We start from the raw sequence: 15,628 nt of genomic DNA, 5'->3' as shown, positions 1-15,628 counted from the left end.
GATTAGCAAATAAATCTCCTTCACTCATCTTTAAACATCTCTCAAACTTCTGCCTTTGTACTGGGTCCTGGGATGAGTGAGTCCATGTGCTAGCCCCTCAAAAGTAGTATCTGATATTCTACAATCCCCTGGGTTCCCTGAATATAAGCCCCATTGGTTTCTAAAGCTAGATGTTTTGGGGGTTTCATCTGTCTAGTGCAGATCGTAAAGGATAGGATGCCTGACATGGAGCACAGACTCCTCATTCCTTAGAGAGAAGCTCTAGACCCATGATATTTCCTCCCTATTGTGTGGGTAGGATTTTGGAGAGACTGCATCTCTGCCTCTCCTACTTGTCTTGATGTAGTCCTTTTATCCTTTGTTGTAGAGAGAGCTGTTTAGCTAATTTTCAGTTATTTTTCAGTGGGAATTATTCCACATATAGCTATAGATTTGGTGTATCCATGAGAGGAAATGAATTCAGGGTCTTCCTACACCACCATCTTGGAACACTCCTCCCCCATTAATCTCTTTGATGATGGGGAAAACATCTTAACGAAAGAAAGTTTATGGTGTTTTTATTATATCTATGAGATAGAATTATTACCTTTAAATTTCTTAAATTTGTAACTCAAATGCTTTCTTTCTTTAAATATCTTTATGTTTATAATTTCAGTTGTTAATGCACCAATTCTTTTTGGTAATTCTTGTGGCTTATATTAAATAGGATGAGAAATGATTACATGGTTCCAGCCTTGGGTGGAAATAAAAATGACATGAAGGAGAAAGATAATCTTTTAAAACATTTCTATAAAAAAGTATTTTATTGTCTTTTATTCCCTTTACTTTTCAGAGATATAAAATTGCCTGCCAAAATGTTTTGTTTCTTTACATGAAAAAATAATTAAAATTCTATTAACCAAATATTTATTTAAAAATATGTCTATATTTTTATGAAACTCCAGAAATCAGAAAATACAAACAGTACAGTCTTTTCTTTCTTATTAATTTTAACAGCAATTCCTGAGTTTGTAACACAAGTGAATGTTGCCTTAGAAGCCTTAAGTAAAAACTCTTTGGATGTATTTGATGATGATCAATTTGTGGACATCTCAAAGAAGATCTATGACACAATTCATGATATCAGATGTTCAGTCATGATGATTCGGGTAAGTTTGCTTTGCTTTCCATTGAATTATTGCAATGCTTCTCACCATCTGGAATGCTTGGAATGATTGCAAGAAATATTTTATTTCTATTTCATAATGTCAATGCTGAAATCCACTAGAATTTTAGAAATTCATACATATTCCTGAAGTCAAATCTACTGTCACAAACAACACCTTCACTTATGTATTTGGTTATAACTTATGCAAATGAGCACATTTAACTGCTATGTGTGCAGAAATGATAGGATTCCTTGTGTGCAGAATTCACTGAAGTGTCACATAGCATGATCAGGAGCCAAAGGAAAATACATAAAGTAATTTGCTCTCTTTTCTTGAATGGAAAGGAAAGGATCTTTCTCATCACTGTATTGAAATTGGTAGGAAAAATGTGTCTAAAACAGGGTGTTTCTATGGTCAAACCTTCTCATAGTGGATTAGAGACTCAGACTGTTCTGTAAGAAATCCCATATGGAGCTGACATGAACAACAAACACTTGAACTGTCCCAGTCTGGGAATTGTCTGTTTGGGGGAAATATATGCCATCTTCATAAGGGTGAAAATGAGCCATTTATTGTGGGTCTACTGCATGCACAGAGACCAGGATTATTTGTTTTCACTCAAATATTAATGCGGGGTGTTTATTCAAATTTTATTTGAAAAACTGGAGGCTTTCTGGAAAATGCCCATGTAAAGATATGGGGATATTTTATCTTGGAATGGGTTCAACTGAAGGCAGATCTGCTACTATTAGTCTATTTAAGAGAAAGTAAGACAGAAAAAGTGAGGCAGGGAGGGGAAGTAAGCCAGCAAGATGGAATTGTGCATGACTACTGGCAACCAGGGCTCAATCCTGCTGGAAAATCTGGGCGATACTATGGAATACACCTCAGAATTACCTTACCTGAGGTGAACAAAACCCAATATATCTACCTATTCATCCTTGATTAAAGCTTACCCCTCTTCAGAGTGTTATTAAAGCCTCCTGCTTGGGTCATTCAAGCTCTTGTGGCCAAAAAGGCAACCCTCAGGCAGAGTGGCAGGTGCTTGCAATAAGAAGATTCAGTAGGAATGGTGAGTGTAATTTGTTAAGTATGAAGAGTGTTTAATTTGAAAGCCTCTACATTTAACTGTTAGTGAATCTCTAAAGATGGAACTAGAAGTTCTGAGGATATATGGAGTGAGCACCGATAGTATCTGACGGGCTTGAATGTCATAGTTAGGTTACACAGAGCAGTATATAAAAATGGAGTCATTTGGGGATCTTGTAAGGAAAAAAGCCAACAAAAATTGAAGACACTGGCAGGGCAATGGATGCTTATGAAAGAAATTCTAAGAGAAAGGCTAAAGGTGTCAAGATATAGGATCTAGCACTTCAGAGCATGGGAAAACCTGAAAGCAAGCCAATAATATGTAAAAGAGAGAAACTTCCACATATATATTTGCAAGCATCCACGAAATATTTGTTCATATGTGATTGAGTGCTGTGGCACTGTACCAGTACTATGTCTGAGCTGCAAAGTACCTTTTCAAATATTTTCTTCTTCTAAAAAGGATTTTAAACCTTACCCATGTGCACTAGTGGACTAGCAGACTGCTAATAATCCAAAACTGAGAAGATAGGTAGAATCAGGAGAGAAACATCGAGTGAAGACACATGAATTTCAGGAAGTAGACTTTCCAGAGTAAAACACCTGCATTTCCAGTATCCCTGGGTGGATATATACAAAGATTAAACCAGTGAAATAGCATAGGTGAACCAGGGTAGGAAATGCATTTTTTTTTCTGAAAAATCTATCTATGGATTTAAAGTCTTGTAATATCTCCCATTTGTGTGTTTTAGTTTTAAAAAGTTTCCTTATTATCAAAATAGCTTACTTATAGCAAATCACATTATCTTGCCATTATTTCTATCTATCTCTCATATCCAGCAGTCCTCTGTAGGGCAAGAGAACAATTTATTGTAATTACTTAATAGCCTTAGAGGGCAGTAATTTTTCCCTATAGTCATCTCTTTTTCAAGGTACATACTTCAATTTCTTTTAACTTTTCCTCATAGGAATAATTTACTATTTTGTGTTCTTTACTAGTCCTATTTAACTTTTCAACAAAATTCTCAAATGAGACTATCAAAAAGCATACTCTAAGTAGGGCCTGTCCAAAGTCAAATAAAGTGGAAAACTTGTTCTTATGTTGCCAATAATACAGCCAACTGCTATGAACTTATGTTTTCCCCTCTTAAATATCAAGATTGTTGGATAGACAATTTCTTTTTCTTTTTCTTTTTTACACTATTGTTGCCTGTATATTCTTCTCCATTTTGATTTGATATATTTGCTCTTGGTCATAAATCCTTATCATATTAAACTTTATTATATTTCTAAATGATTCTTCATATAATTTATCAGGTTGCTTTTTTTCATTTTTAAATTTTTTATTATGTTTAATTAGCCAGCGTATAGTACAACACAAATTTTTGATGTAGTGTTCAGTGATTCATTAGTTGCTTATAATACCCAGTGCTCATCCCAACGCATGCCCTCCTTAATACCCATCATCTGGTTATGCCATTCCCCCACCCCCTACCTTCTGTAACTCTCAGTTTGTTTCCTGGAGTCCAGGGTCTCTCATGGTTTGTCTCCCTCTCTGATTTCTTCCCATTCAGTTTTCCTTCCCTTCCCCTGTGGTCCTCCGCTCTATTCCTTATGTTCCTCATATGAGTGAAACCATATGATAATTGTCTTTCTCTGCTTAACTTATTTCACTTAGCATAACCCCCTCCAGTTCCATCCGTGTTGATGCACATTGTAGCTATTCATCCTTTCTGATGGCTGAGTAATATTCCATTGTATATATGAACCACATCTTTATCCATTTGTCTGTTGAAGGGCATCTTGGTTCCTTCCACAATTTGGCTATTGTGGACATCGCTGCTATGAACATTGAGGTGCATGTGCCCTTTCTTTTTACTACATCTGTATCTTTGGGGTAAATACCTAGTAGTGCAATAGTTGGGTTGTAGGGTAGCTCTATTTTTATTGTCTCAAGGAAACTCTGTACTGTTTTCCAGAGTGACTGTACCAACTTGCATTCCTACCAACAGTGTAAGAGGGTTCCCCTTTCTCCACAACCTTGCCAATACTTGTTGTTTCCTGTCTTGTTAAGTTTGGCCATTCTAACTGGTGTAAGGTGTTATTTCATTGTGGTTTTGATTTGTATTTCCCTGATGGCTGGTGATGTTGAACATGTTTTCATGTGTTTGTTAGCCATTTGGTTGTGACTGTACCTAAATTAGCATCAATTAGAAACATGAGGTTATAATCTCAGTTCCTTCATCTAGATTACTAAACAAAATATTGAATTATATTGGCCCTTCATCTGACTGAAATCTCTGCCAGATAGCTCCAGTTAAGGACCTTAGTGTTAAGAGACCTTACAAGCTGATGTTCCACCCAACTGAGAACATACTGGTAAGTGTATGGTTTGTAAGAATGTTTTCTGAATTTTGAGGTGGAGCTATTCTTCCTTCAAACACACTTTAAGGCCTAAATAAATAAATAAAACAGATAAAAAAAAAAAAGAGCTCCCGTACTTGAAACCATGAAGGAGAGTCCAGGGGCCCATCATCTCTGTGCCTTCATGCCTGGTTCCTTAGGCAGCCTCTAGGGAAACTTCCATAGAACTTCTACAAGAATTCTTTGGAGGATGATCCATAAACCTGTGTACTTAACTGCTCATTGGATTATATGTTGAAAATAGAAGTCTAACTCAGGTGCAATTAATAAAAATCTGTCATTTTTTTTTCCTTTGAGGATTATTCCTTTTTCATAGAATATAATAAAATTGATCTGGTGTAATCTTCTCTTTATAAGGTCATATTTAATGCTGACCAATATCCCAATCTTAGAACTGCAAAACATTCGATGTTTTCTTCAAAGTATCTGAAGAGTGTCAAGATTAAGTCAATATGTTTACAATTACGCAAGTTCAAGGAGGGCTAGGTTATGCTCTTGAGAGTGTTTTTGAATGTTACAGAATCCTGTCCTGTGTCTGAATTTTCATGCGTGTTCAGTGCCCTTGAAACAATAAAATACTAACTTCAGATCAGTGCCTGAAATTTTACAAATAGTTTTGTAAAAATATGATTGTATCTGCCTTTAATATTTATTTTGGTGAATAATTATGTTAGCAATTGTTCAGATTATTTTTAAAATTTCTAAGAGAAAATGCTGTGGCATTTAATATTACTCTCTCCACTGGATTCAGTTTGTGGACAAACAAATTACAGAATCTCAATCTTAACAACCTCAAAGAGAAGGGAGTATTAAATATTGTTTCTTTGGTGTTTAATATTTATGTATAAATTTTACAATTATTAGGAGTCCATATAGTAGTTAAGATTAAATCAAATCACAAATCTCACTAACCTCAGTTTCCTCCTTTGTAAAATAAACTTTGTATTAAACCTACTTCAAAAAGTTATTATGATGACAAATGACCTAATAGAAATGAAGTACTCAGTAAATAGTAGTCTTTTATAAGAAGATAACTACTGTTTCTACTACCTTTATGAATAGTGCTAGTACTACTGAAGCTGCTTATTATTTCCTTATATTTTGAAGAATGTTACCTATGGAAGTTAAAGAAATGTGACTGTAGGTAAACATGAAACCAAAGCCCAAAAAGTACCTTAAAAGGTGAAGTTCTAAGCAAAGAGTTATATTTTTCTCAAGATTTTATTTTATATACAAGGAAACTTTATGTTTATCAAGTATCTGAATTATAGATTATTTAATGCAAATTGTGCCTTTAGGCCTATAAGCTAGCATATAATTCTATATGTTGTTTTTATTAACTTCTTGAAATGTGCATGAAGGACTCGATGGTTCATCATTTTGGGAAATGTGCTTAACCAGAAATAGATATTAAAAAGGGCAACATAAGTGAATTGTGAGAAACATGGTGGCCAGCAGTGAAATATCCTCAAAAAAAGGAAAAGATTCAGCAAAAATTCAGCCTTTTAAAGGTATTCAGAATATGGGCTTCATATTTTTTTTGTGTGAATTTTCATATGTGACTTATCCAAGCTCATTTTCCAAACCAAATGTGAAGATTTTCAGGACTACCGCTAACAGATTTTCTCTGTTAGTTGTCTAACTTTATGTTTCAGGGAATAAGAGCATAGTTTGGATATGTTACTTGATGGAAGTTAATTTTTGAAGAAACAAAGGAAAATAAAATTAAAAAAACATTTACATGGCCCAGTTTGCATGAATCATTTCTACATGATTCATTTACGTGACTTCTAGAATTGAAACACAGTTCAATACAACACAATTTCAGCATATATAGCTAGAAAAACATTTTTCCCCTTTTTTTAACATTAATTAATTTTTAGAGAACATGCAAGAGCAAAAGTGTGGGGAGAGAGAGAATCTTGAGCAGCCCTCATGCTCAGTGTGGAGCCCAGCGAGGGTCTCAATCTCTTGACCCTGAGATCATGACTTGTGCTGAAATCAAGAGGTCAAGGCTTATTGACTGAGTCACCCAGGTGTCCACAAAAACCTTTTTTTCTGATTCTACTGTACCTGTAGGAATTTATAAATGTCTTTCACCGGAATTATTTACAATTTTCTTAATTTAGATTACTTCCAATGTCATGATTTCTTTGAATGTCTTTTATTGTTCATAACTTCTTTTCCTGTGACCTCAAAAATTATTTTCCTTTTATGTTTTCTGGACAAGCTGCTGTTCGTTTCTCTGAAGTCTCACAATCAAACTACGGGAAGAAAAGATTCTGATGGTGTCAGTCACTAACTAGTATAGAATGTTATCTTGTACAACTAGAATTCTATTAAGTTCAGAAATGAAACAGAATAATGTGTAAAATCAAGATGTGTTCAAGTATCAGTTTTATGTGTTATCATTTGGTTTGTTACTTTACATGATATTAGTTTCTTTACTGTAGAGGGAAATGGAAGCATACTATTTAATTACTACTTTCAGTCATCATTGCATTTTTTTTTTAAGATTTTGTTTATTTATTTGCCAGAGGGAGAGAGAGAACAAAAGCACAAGCAGGGGCAGCTGCAGAGGGAGAGGGAGAAGCAGGCTCCCTGCTAAGCCTGTGGGTCTCAATAACAGGACCCTGGATCATGACCCGAGCTGAAGGCAGATGCTTAAACAACTGAGCAACCCAGGCATCCCTAGCCATCACTGTGCTTAAAAATGAAGGACAAAACATTGTTCCCTAAGATTAGGAACAAAGTGAGAATGTCCATACTCCAGTGCAATGAATGTTGTAGATGTTCTAGCCAGTTCAGTAAATCAAAAAACAAGATAAAAAGCATACAGTTATAAGGAAAAAGTAAAACTGTCTATATTTGCAAATTATATGATCTACCACACTGAAAATACTAAAAAAAAAAAAAAAAAATTACAACAACAAAAAAACCCCACCCTAGTAGAACTGATAAGTGAACTTAGGAAAAAGGAAGAAAAAAAAAGATAAGGACAAAATTAATGAAATAATTAATATGTAATAGAGAAATACAATGAAACTCTCTCTATATATTTCTATTATATCACAACTGACAGTTAGAAAACGTATATTTTAAAAGTACAATATATCACAGCATCAAAAAATAAAAAAAATTGATAAATTTAACAAACCTATACAAGATTTTTATACTCTGGAAATTATGAAATATTATTAAGAAAACACAAATTTGAAGAGATTTATCATATTCTTGGACTGGGAGACTCAATATTATTAAGGTATCAAGAATCCTCAGATTGATTTACAAATTTAATGCTGTCCTAAACAAATTGCCACTAGACTCTTATGAAAACCTATAATCCAAGGTGGTCACTTGGGAATACTCATTTGTCAAAACTTATCCAACTATACACTTAAAATGGCAGGTAAAGTACATGGATAAAGTTGATTTTAAAAAATAAAGGATGTTTTACCTAGTAGTCAGCACCTCAGAAATCAAGTAATTTTATTTAGATAAAGTCCTACCAACTGTATTAATTAGGACTAATTGAAAAGGCCTGCATAAACTACTGAAAATGCTGACATTTGGAATATTACAATAAAATGAACGCCTTTCTACTTTATAACTGGCTACTTGCCAAACATTTCTAAGGTATAAATCCTCTTTTGTTGATTTTTATTTCTCATGTTTATAAATTATTGTATATTATCTCAGATCACGGGCTGGCAAATTTATGGCCTTTGAGCCACATTTGGTTGACCATCTTATTTTGTGTGGCCTATGGGCTAAGAATGATTTTAATATTTTTAAGTAGTTGAAAAAATTTGAGAGAAGAACAATATTTTTTGACATGTGGGAGTTATATGAAATTCTAATTTTAGGAATATAGCCACACCAATAGATAACTCTTCACACTCTAAGGGCAAGGTTGAGTCACGGCTATAGAAACTGTATGGCTCACAAAGCCCAAAACAGTTACTGCTTGGCTTATTACAGAGAAATTTTACTGACCCTGGTCTTAGATAATCTGTTTTGGCTCTCTACTAAAATCTTGACTGGGTTTTCCAAAGATCCAGTTGACCTTTTGTTAGTTTTTCTGTGTAAATGCAATCATCCAAAATATTTGCATATTAGAATTGTCTTTCCTTCAAAGATCCTTGAGTCATGTGACCACCCAATGCAACTTCTGCTAATCCTTCTTATTCGCATTGCAGGGTCGTTGGCGTTTTTCTCCACCCTCTTTTCTACCCATGTGGTTTTCATTCTAGGTGCTCTAATTGTTTTTTACATTTGCTTTTGTACGTTAAACTATCTGTGCTTTTTTCTTGGCAAATTTTATATTCATGCCCTGTAACTTTGCAAAAACTGCTTTAGTTACTAGGATTCTCCAAAGGCTGTAAGGGATTTTTTACATCCCTCTTGGTATTTTACATAATTTGTTCAGCAGGTAAAATTAAATTTTAGCTTGGTCTTTGTTTTCTTTCTTTCTTTTTTTTTTTACAATTTTTTTTTTATTATTATGTTCAGTTAGCCAGCGGATAGTATATCATGTTTTTTTTTTTTTTTCCGTAACATTTATTTGGCAACAATTTAGATACTTACATTCTTCTAAAAAAGGAGAGGGGCACGTGGGTTGCTCAGTTCGCTAGGTGTCCGACTCCTTTTTTTAAATTTTTTTATTGTTATGTTAATCACCATACATTACATCATTAGTTTTTGATGTAGTGTTCCATGATTCATTGTTTGTGCATAACACCCAGTGCTCCACGCAGAATGTGCCCTCTTTAATACCCATCACCAGGCTAACCCATCCCCCTACCCCTCTCCCCTCTAGAAACCTCAGTTTGTTTTTCAGAGTCCATCGTCTCTCATGGTTCGTCTCCCCCTCCGACTTACTCCCCTTCATTCTTCCCCTCCTGCTATCTTCTTCTTCTTTTTTTTTTTCTTAACATATATTGCATTATTTGTTTCAGAAGTACTGATCTGTGATTCAACAGTCTTGCACAATACACAGCGCTCACCATAGCACATACCCTCCCCAATGTCTGTCACCCAGCCACCCCATCCCTCCCACCCCCCACCACTCCAGCAACCCTCAGTTTGTTTCCCGAGGTTAAAAATTCCTCATATCAGTGAGGTCATATGATACATGTCTTTCTCTGATTGACTTATTTCACTCAGCATAACACCCTCCAGTTCCATCCACGTCGTTGCAAATGGCAAGATCTCATTCCTTTTGATGACTGCATAATATTCCATTGTGTATATATACCACTTCTTCTTTATCCATTCATCTGTCGATGGACATCATAGCTCTTTCCACAGTTTGGCTATTGTGGACATTGCTGCTATAAACATGGGGGTGCACGTACCCCTTCGGATCCCTACATTTGTATCTTTGGGGTAAATACCCAGTAGTGCAATTGCTGGATCGTATGGTAGCTCTATTTTCAACTGTTTGAGGAATCTCCATACTGTTTTCCAGAGTGGTTGCACCAGCTTGCAGTCCCACCAACAGTGTAGGAGGGTTCCCTTTCTCCGCATCCCCGCCAACATCTGTCGTTTCCTGACTTGTTAATTTTAGCCATTCTGACTGGTGTGAGGTGGTATCTCATTGAGGTTTTGATTTGGATTTCCCTGATGCCGGGCGATGTTGAGCACGTTTTCATGTGTCTGTTGGCCATTTGGATGTCTTCTTTGGGAAAATGTCTGTTCATGTCTTCTGCCTATTTCTTGATTGGATTATTTGTTCTTTGGGTGTTGAGTTTGATAAGTTCTTTATAGACTTATTTATTTATTAGAGAGAGAGAGAGAGAGAGAGAGGGCGTGCATGCGCTTGAGTTGGGGGAGGGGCAGAGGGAGAGACTCCCTGCTGAGAACAGAGCCTGACTTGGAACTCCATCTCATGACCCATGAGATCATGACCTGGCTGAAACCAAGAGTCAGATGCTTAACTGACTGAGCCACCCAGGCACCCCTACGTTTTCTTTTCTTTATGTTATAGTAACAATTTGTCCAAAGGTTATTGGATTACAAATGAAATTTCATAAAATAAGTACTTGCTAAGTGAATTTAACATACAGGGATTTAGGGTGAATATAAGCCTTATTTTCCTTAGGGCGCATTTAGATTATACCCCCCTCTACTCTCGAAGTGTCCAGTTTGGGTGATAAAATGTCATGTTCATCTAGTTTCTAGGCCCTGATTATATTGCTCGAGGCCCTGTGGTGCATCATCTTCATCCACTGGGTGATACTCACAGTGTTGAGGCACTAATGATCACATTTCCTTATCAAGCCCATTTTTCTAACCCCAGGGAATACTTTGTCTCCATAGGCCTAACTGCTTTCAAATGTTAACTTTCTCTCTTCATGCTCTGTGAATCCTTTTTTGACTGTGGAGAATCTATTCAGGCACCATTTCAAATTTATTTAATGTACAGAGATGACACCTTTTCATTTTTTCAGTGTTAAGCAGATTTCCTGAATTCATCTTAGTCATCCACTCTTCACTGTCACAGGAGTCTTACCAGGGAATCCCAGTTAAAACACTCTGTCCTTTTTGGAAGGGACATGACCACTTTATAATAGAACTAGTTTGTAAAGAAGCCAGCTGCCAGGGGGCCTTCTAAAATAACTTAATAAAAGGTCTGTAGCAAACTAAATTTAGCTTTATATGCAAATTTAAATCAAACATTAGTGGGAAGAATTCTGTAGTGAGGCTCTTTCTGTTTCCTTTAAAACAGAGTTTAAGGTAAGGAAAAACAGAACTCCCTGCTAGCACTGGTCAGCAAGAGATGAACTTTTATGAGCTCAGCATGCTTAATGGCCTTCATGTATAATACCATCTGAGGAGACTTTTGAGTAAGGGAACAGAAGTGGCTGGAGTGAGAAAGAGTGTTCATTGAGAAACATGCTGGTTAAGCTACAAAGCAGCTCTAGCCAGCAATCTCTGTTGCTCATGCTGAGAGAAAGATATTCAGCTTGAAGTCATTCTGGGAAGTCTTCTTTCGCCAAAGGGTCAAAGCCACAAGACTAGCAAAAGACCCCATGGTTGAGAAGGACTCTGAGGCAGACTAATCCTACACTCAGAGAACTCTATGCAAGTGCTGCTTGGAGCCTTTGACTCAAGATAGCTGAACGTAAGGAGTCAAGCATCCGTTTTTGAAAACACCTTCCCGGGAAATGGCTAGCCCTGTGAATAGAAGAATAACGTGGGGAAGATGTTTAGTTGTCAAATCATAAGGAATTTTTCTGTTGTTTATTTTTGATATGCTTATTACTAAATGATTTTTATTAATTATAAATAAATTTGAATTAGTAATTAAGTGAGTAAATTTATATTAGGTATTAAATCTAATAATTAGTGTTTTTATTTTATATTTTGTTTTTATCCTAAAAACTCTTACAGTGTGCATACATTTAGAAAATATACCTTGGCATACCTAATAGAAAGAAAGATATTGAGAATTTTATATTTCCAGTATCCAGTATATAATCAGTATATTTTCAGTAAGCGATATAGTTTCAAAGAGAGAAATATTCTGGAGACTGATAGCAAAAGGTCCATAAATGAAGTAAAGCACTGATGATCACATGCTGATAAGGGGAAGTAACAGGTTGAAATCTGGGGTCTTAGGGCACCTGGTTCAGAACATTTCCCTTTATCTCAGGAGAAGGAAATAGCCCAGTGTTTTTACCCAATAGGAGCCCTTCTACTTCATTGACTTCCCTTTGTTGATGGGCCCGTTATAAACACATAAATCCCCCAAATTACTTTTTGGGCAGTTGGTTGAAGAATATCTACTCTATAATGCTCCTCTCCACTCCCTCAGATTCAGACATATAGCCCTTCTGTCTGTTCCTTGTCTTTGCCAGACATGCCTACACTTCTGGCATCTTTCCATTTACTGTCCTTTTTAACCATATGCTTTCTCCAAAAATTTGCACAGCAGACTTGCTCAGGTCTGTTGCATCATTACTTTTATATCATCCTGTACAGATCTTATATAGATCCATATATAGAGATAGCATCTTTCACTTCAGCCAAGTTTGTGTTTACATAGTGTTTATCATGACAAATGACATATTTGTTTATTTATCTATTGTCTGTCTCCTCATACAAGAATGTAGGCTCTATAAAAGAAGGGCTTTTTAGTCTTTAAAAAGAAAATAAAAAATAAAAGTCCTTCATGTTACCTTGTTCAGGTGACAAGATTCCTTTTTAAAGATGATGACAATTGTCTAATAGCCCCATGAGACTTCTTGATTATATGCATTAGCTGTTGAGTTGTAGAAGAAAGATCATTGAGGATGGAGTTTGTGGAGCTTGCTGAAGTGTATTTTATGCACATCATCCTCCATTATCAGACCCTTGGTGTTGGAGGTTCTGAAAAGTCACAAAGTTATCCACAAATTTAGTAATTTAAAGTATGTTTCATATTGTCTTATATTGCACTGTTTGGAAAAGAAATCAGAAATTTAAAGTCATAAAATATAAGAAGATTCTATAACAAAAATTATTTCCAACCTTTCAAAATGGCTATAAAATACATTGTAACGAGTCCATAGTGGTCTATTAACTAAAAAAAATACGAAAATAAATCCAGGGATTTTTGCATATCTTCTATTATAACCAAAATTAGTGGTCTAGGGATAAATTTAGACCACCTGTTTAACAAATTTTATATCAACAATACATTTATACAAGCTTGTCTCTTCCAATGGATTTTGCAAATTTAACTGGGAAGACAAACTTATTTTAGGTTTGCCTCACAGAGCTCCATCTTCAAGGAAATTCCCCTTCTCTGGAATATCTTTGTGACCCTGACTAAATCAGATCCTTTCTCAACTTTGGATTTACATTTGTAAAATAAGGAAAATAAACTATCAATGAAATAATCTATAATCTACTGGGATTTTTTGTTATAGTTTATTTATCATTTATACATTGTTTTGATGTTAGCCAATTTTCCTGGTTAAGTTTCTACCAGTGATTCAGGATTCTCCAATCTTTTGACACTGCCGTCTTTATAAGATGGCCTCCACTGTCACTGGAGAAAGGGAAGAGACAGTGGATGATTGAACAGGAAGTTTGATGACCAGACCTCAATGTGACATACTTCTCTCTACATCCCATTGGCCAATACTCAGTCAAATGGGACCCAAGTAAACTACAAAGAGCAGGTAAATGTCTTCTTCCGTTATGTCTAAACAGAATAAATGAGATTAGTAAACACTAACCATTCCTTGTTACATTCTTTTTTTTTTTAAGATTTTATTTATTTATCTGACAGAGAGAGAGTGAGCACAAGCAGGGGGAGCAGCAGAGGGAGAGGGAGAAGCAGACGCCCCTCTGAGCAGGGAGCCCAATGTGGGGCTCGATCCCAGGACCCTGGGATCATGACCTGAGCTGAAAGCAGATGCTTAACTGACTGAGCCACCCAGTGCCCCATCCTTGTCACACTCTTTGTTCCAGTTATTACTGCTGTGCAACAAATTATCCTAAAATTAGTGGCATAAAACAACAACCACTATATTATGTTCAAAGATTCTATGGGTCAAAAATTCAGAAAGGGCATAGGCTTGTTCACTCATATATCTGATATCTGAACACAGTACTCAAAGACTAAGGAAAACTACATTTAACTTTCATGTTGTTTGGCTTTCTCATAGCACGACAGCCTTCAGATAGTTGTTGTTGTTTTGTTTTGTTTTGTTTTTTTGCATGGCACTTCAGGAATCCAAGGATAAGTATTGCAGCTAACAAAACACATACAGTATTTCCGTTTCTAACTTAATCTCCAAAATCATGCACTGTCATTTTTGTCATAATTTCTTGTTTACAACCAAGTCAAAATCCTCCCCAATTCAAGAGGAGGTGACATGAAATTTACCTTTCAGTGAAAGAAGTGTAAAGGTCAAAAGAAACATACGGGATGGGAAATAATATTGAGGCCATCTTTGGAAAATGTAATGTGCTTGACTTAGAATACTCTTATCATTGTCACCGTCATTACTACTAATAATTTTTTACTGATTAACTTTGTTACCATAAGTTGGCTTGAGCAGCTTACTGCTTTTAAGTAGGAAAATAAACCAGTGGAAATATTGCTAAAATGTTGTAGGTAATCATTTGTTTAATAACAAGTTTTGGGGCGTTCTCATTAGTAAAATATTCTAGTTAATAGAATATAATATTTTATAATAGAATAACAATATTTTAAATTACCACATTTTTAATCTCTTCTATATCTGTATTCATTGCCTGTTTAAGATGTTAAGCTACATAAAGTCCTTCTGATACCTCTCTCTAAAAAATTCCTCTGAAATAATAATATCTAGAAAGCACAAGATAGAATAAAAGTTTTGAAAAGTGTATCTAGAATACAAAACTGTCATGAACCTGGGTGGCAAAGAATGAAGAAAGTCATCATGTTAAGGAATAATTTTCTACCTAGTATATAGTCTCCTCAGTCAACCTCTGGAAAGATATTTGAGTCCTTTCTGTCTGTCAAGCACCATGCTAAGTTTTAAGAACACAAATATGAATGAGGCATGATCCCTGTTCTTAATTAACTAGCATTCTCGTGGAATAAAGAGAAATGTGAGCCAATGATAGGAATTTATAGTAGTAAGTGCTATGATGAAAGTATATAGAATCATCATTGGTAATTAAGAGTTTTTAATTCTGTCATGGAGAAAATTATTCAAAGATGTAATCATTTGGTGACATTTGAGTTGGCTTTGGTGTATAGATGGATAGGAGTTGTATAGTTGGAATTGTGGTTTAGGGCATTTGCAAGGAAATAGAAGTAAAAGCATGTTTAGAGAATATAATTAGGCCAGAGTGCCTGGACTCCAGCATATAGGTGGAGAAAGACTGGGAAAATAAAAAGAATCCAGATTATTAATATGCTTTATGCCATGTCAAAGATACATAACCTTGACAAATGTCAGGATGAACAGAATTACCAGGCTTGG

At 35.4% G+C, this 15,628-nt stretch overlaps 1 protein-coding gene across 3 annotated transcripts in view; it reads left to right on the top strand.

The window, feature by feature from the left end:
* Positions 1-15,628, top strand: part of CTNNA3 (catenin alpha 3) — a 1,953,765-nt gene that overhangs the window by 1,603,952 nt on the left and 334,185 nt on the right. For all 3 annotated transcript variants that reach the window (XM_027595012.1, XM_027595021.1, XM_027595027.1), the window contains one exon: positions 997-1,148. In XM_027595012.1, coding sequence (XP_027450813.1) covers positions 997-1,148 — 152 coding nt within the window. The remainder of the gene's footprint in view (positions 1-996; positions 1,149-15,628) is intronic.

Source organism: Zalophus californianus, chromosome 15, assembly GCF_009762305.2.
Source record: "Zalophus californianus isolate mZalCal1 chromosome 15, mZalCal1.pri.v2, whole genome shotgun sequence".
Taxonomy (NCBI): domain Eukaryota; kingdom Metazoa; phylum Chordata; class Mammalia; order Carnivora; family Otariidae; genus Zalophus; species Zalophus californianus.
The sequence above is the reverse complement of the archived record's forward strand: the minus strand, read 5'-3'. Positions and strand labels throughout refer to the sequence as shown.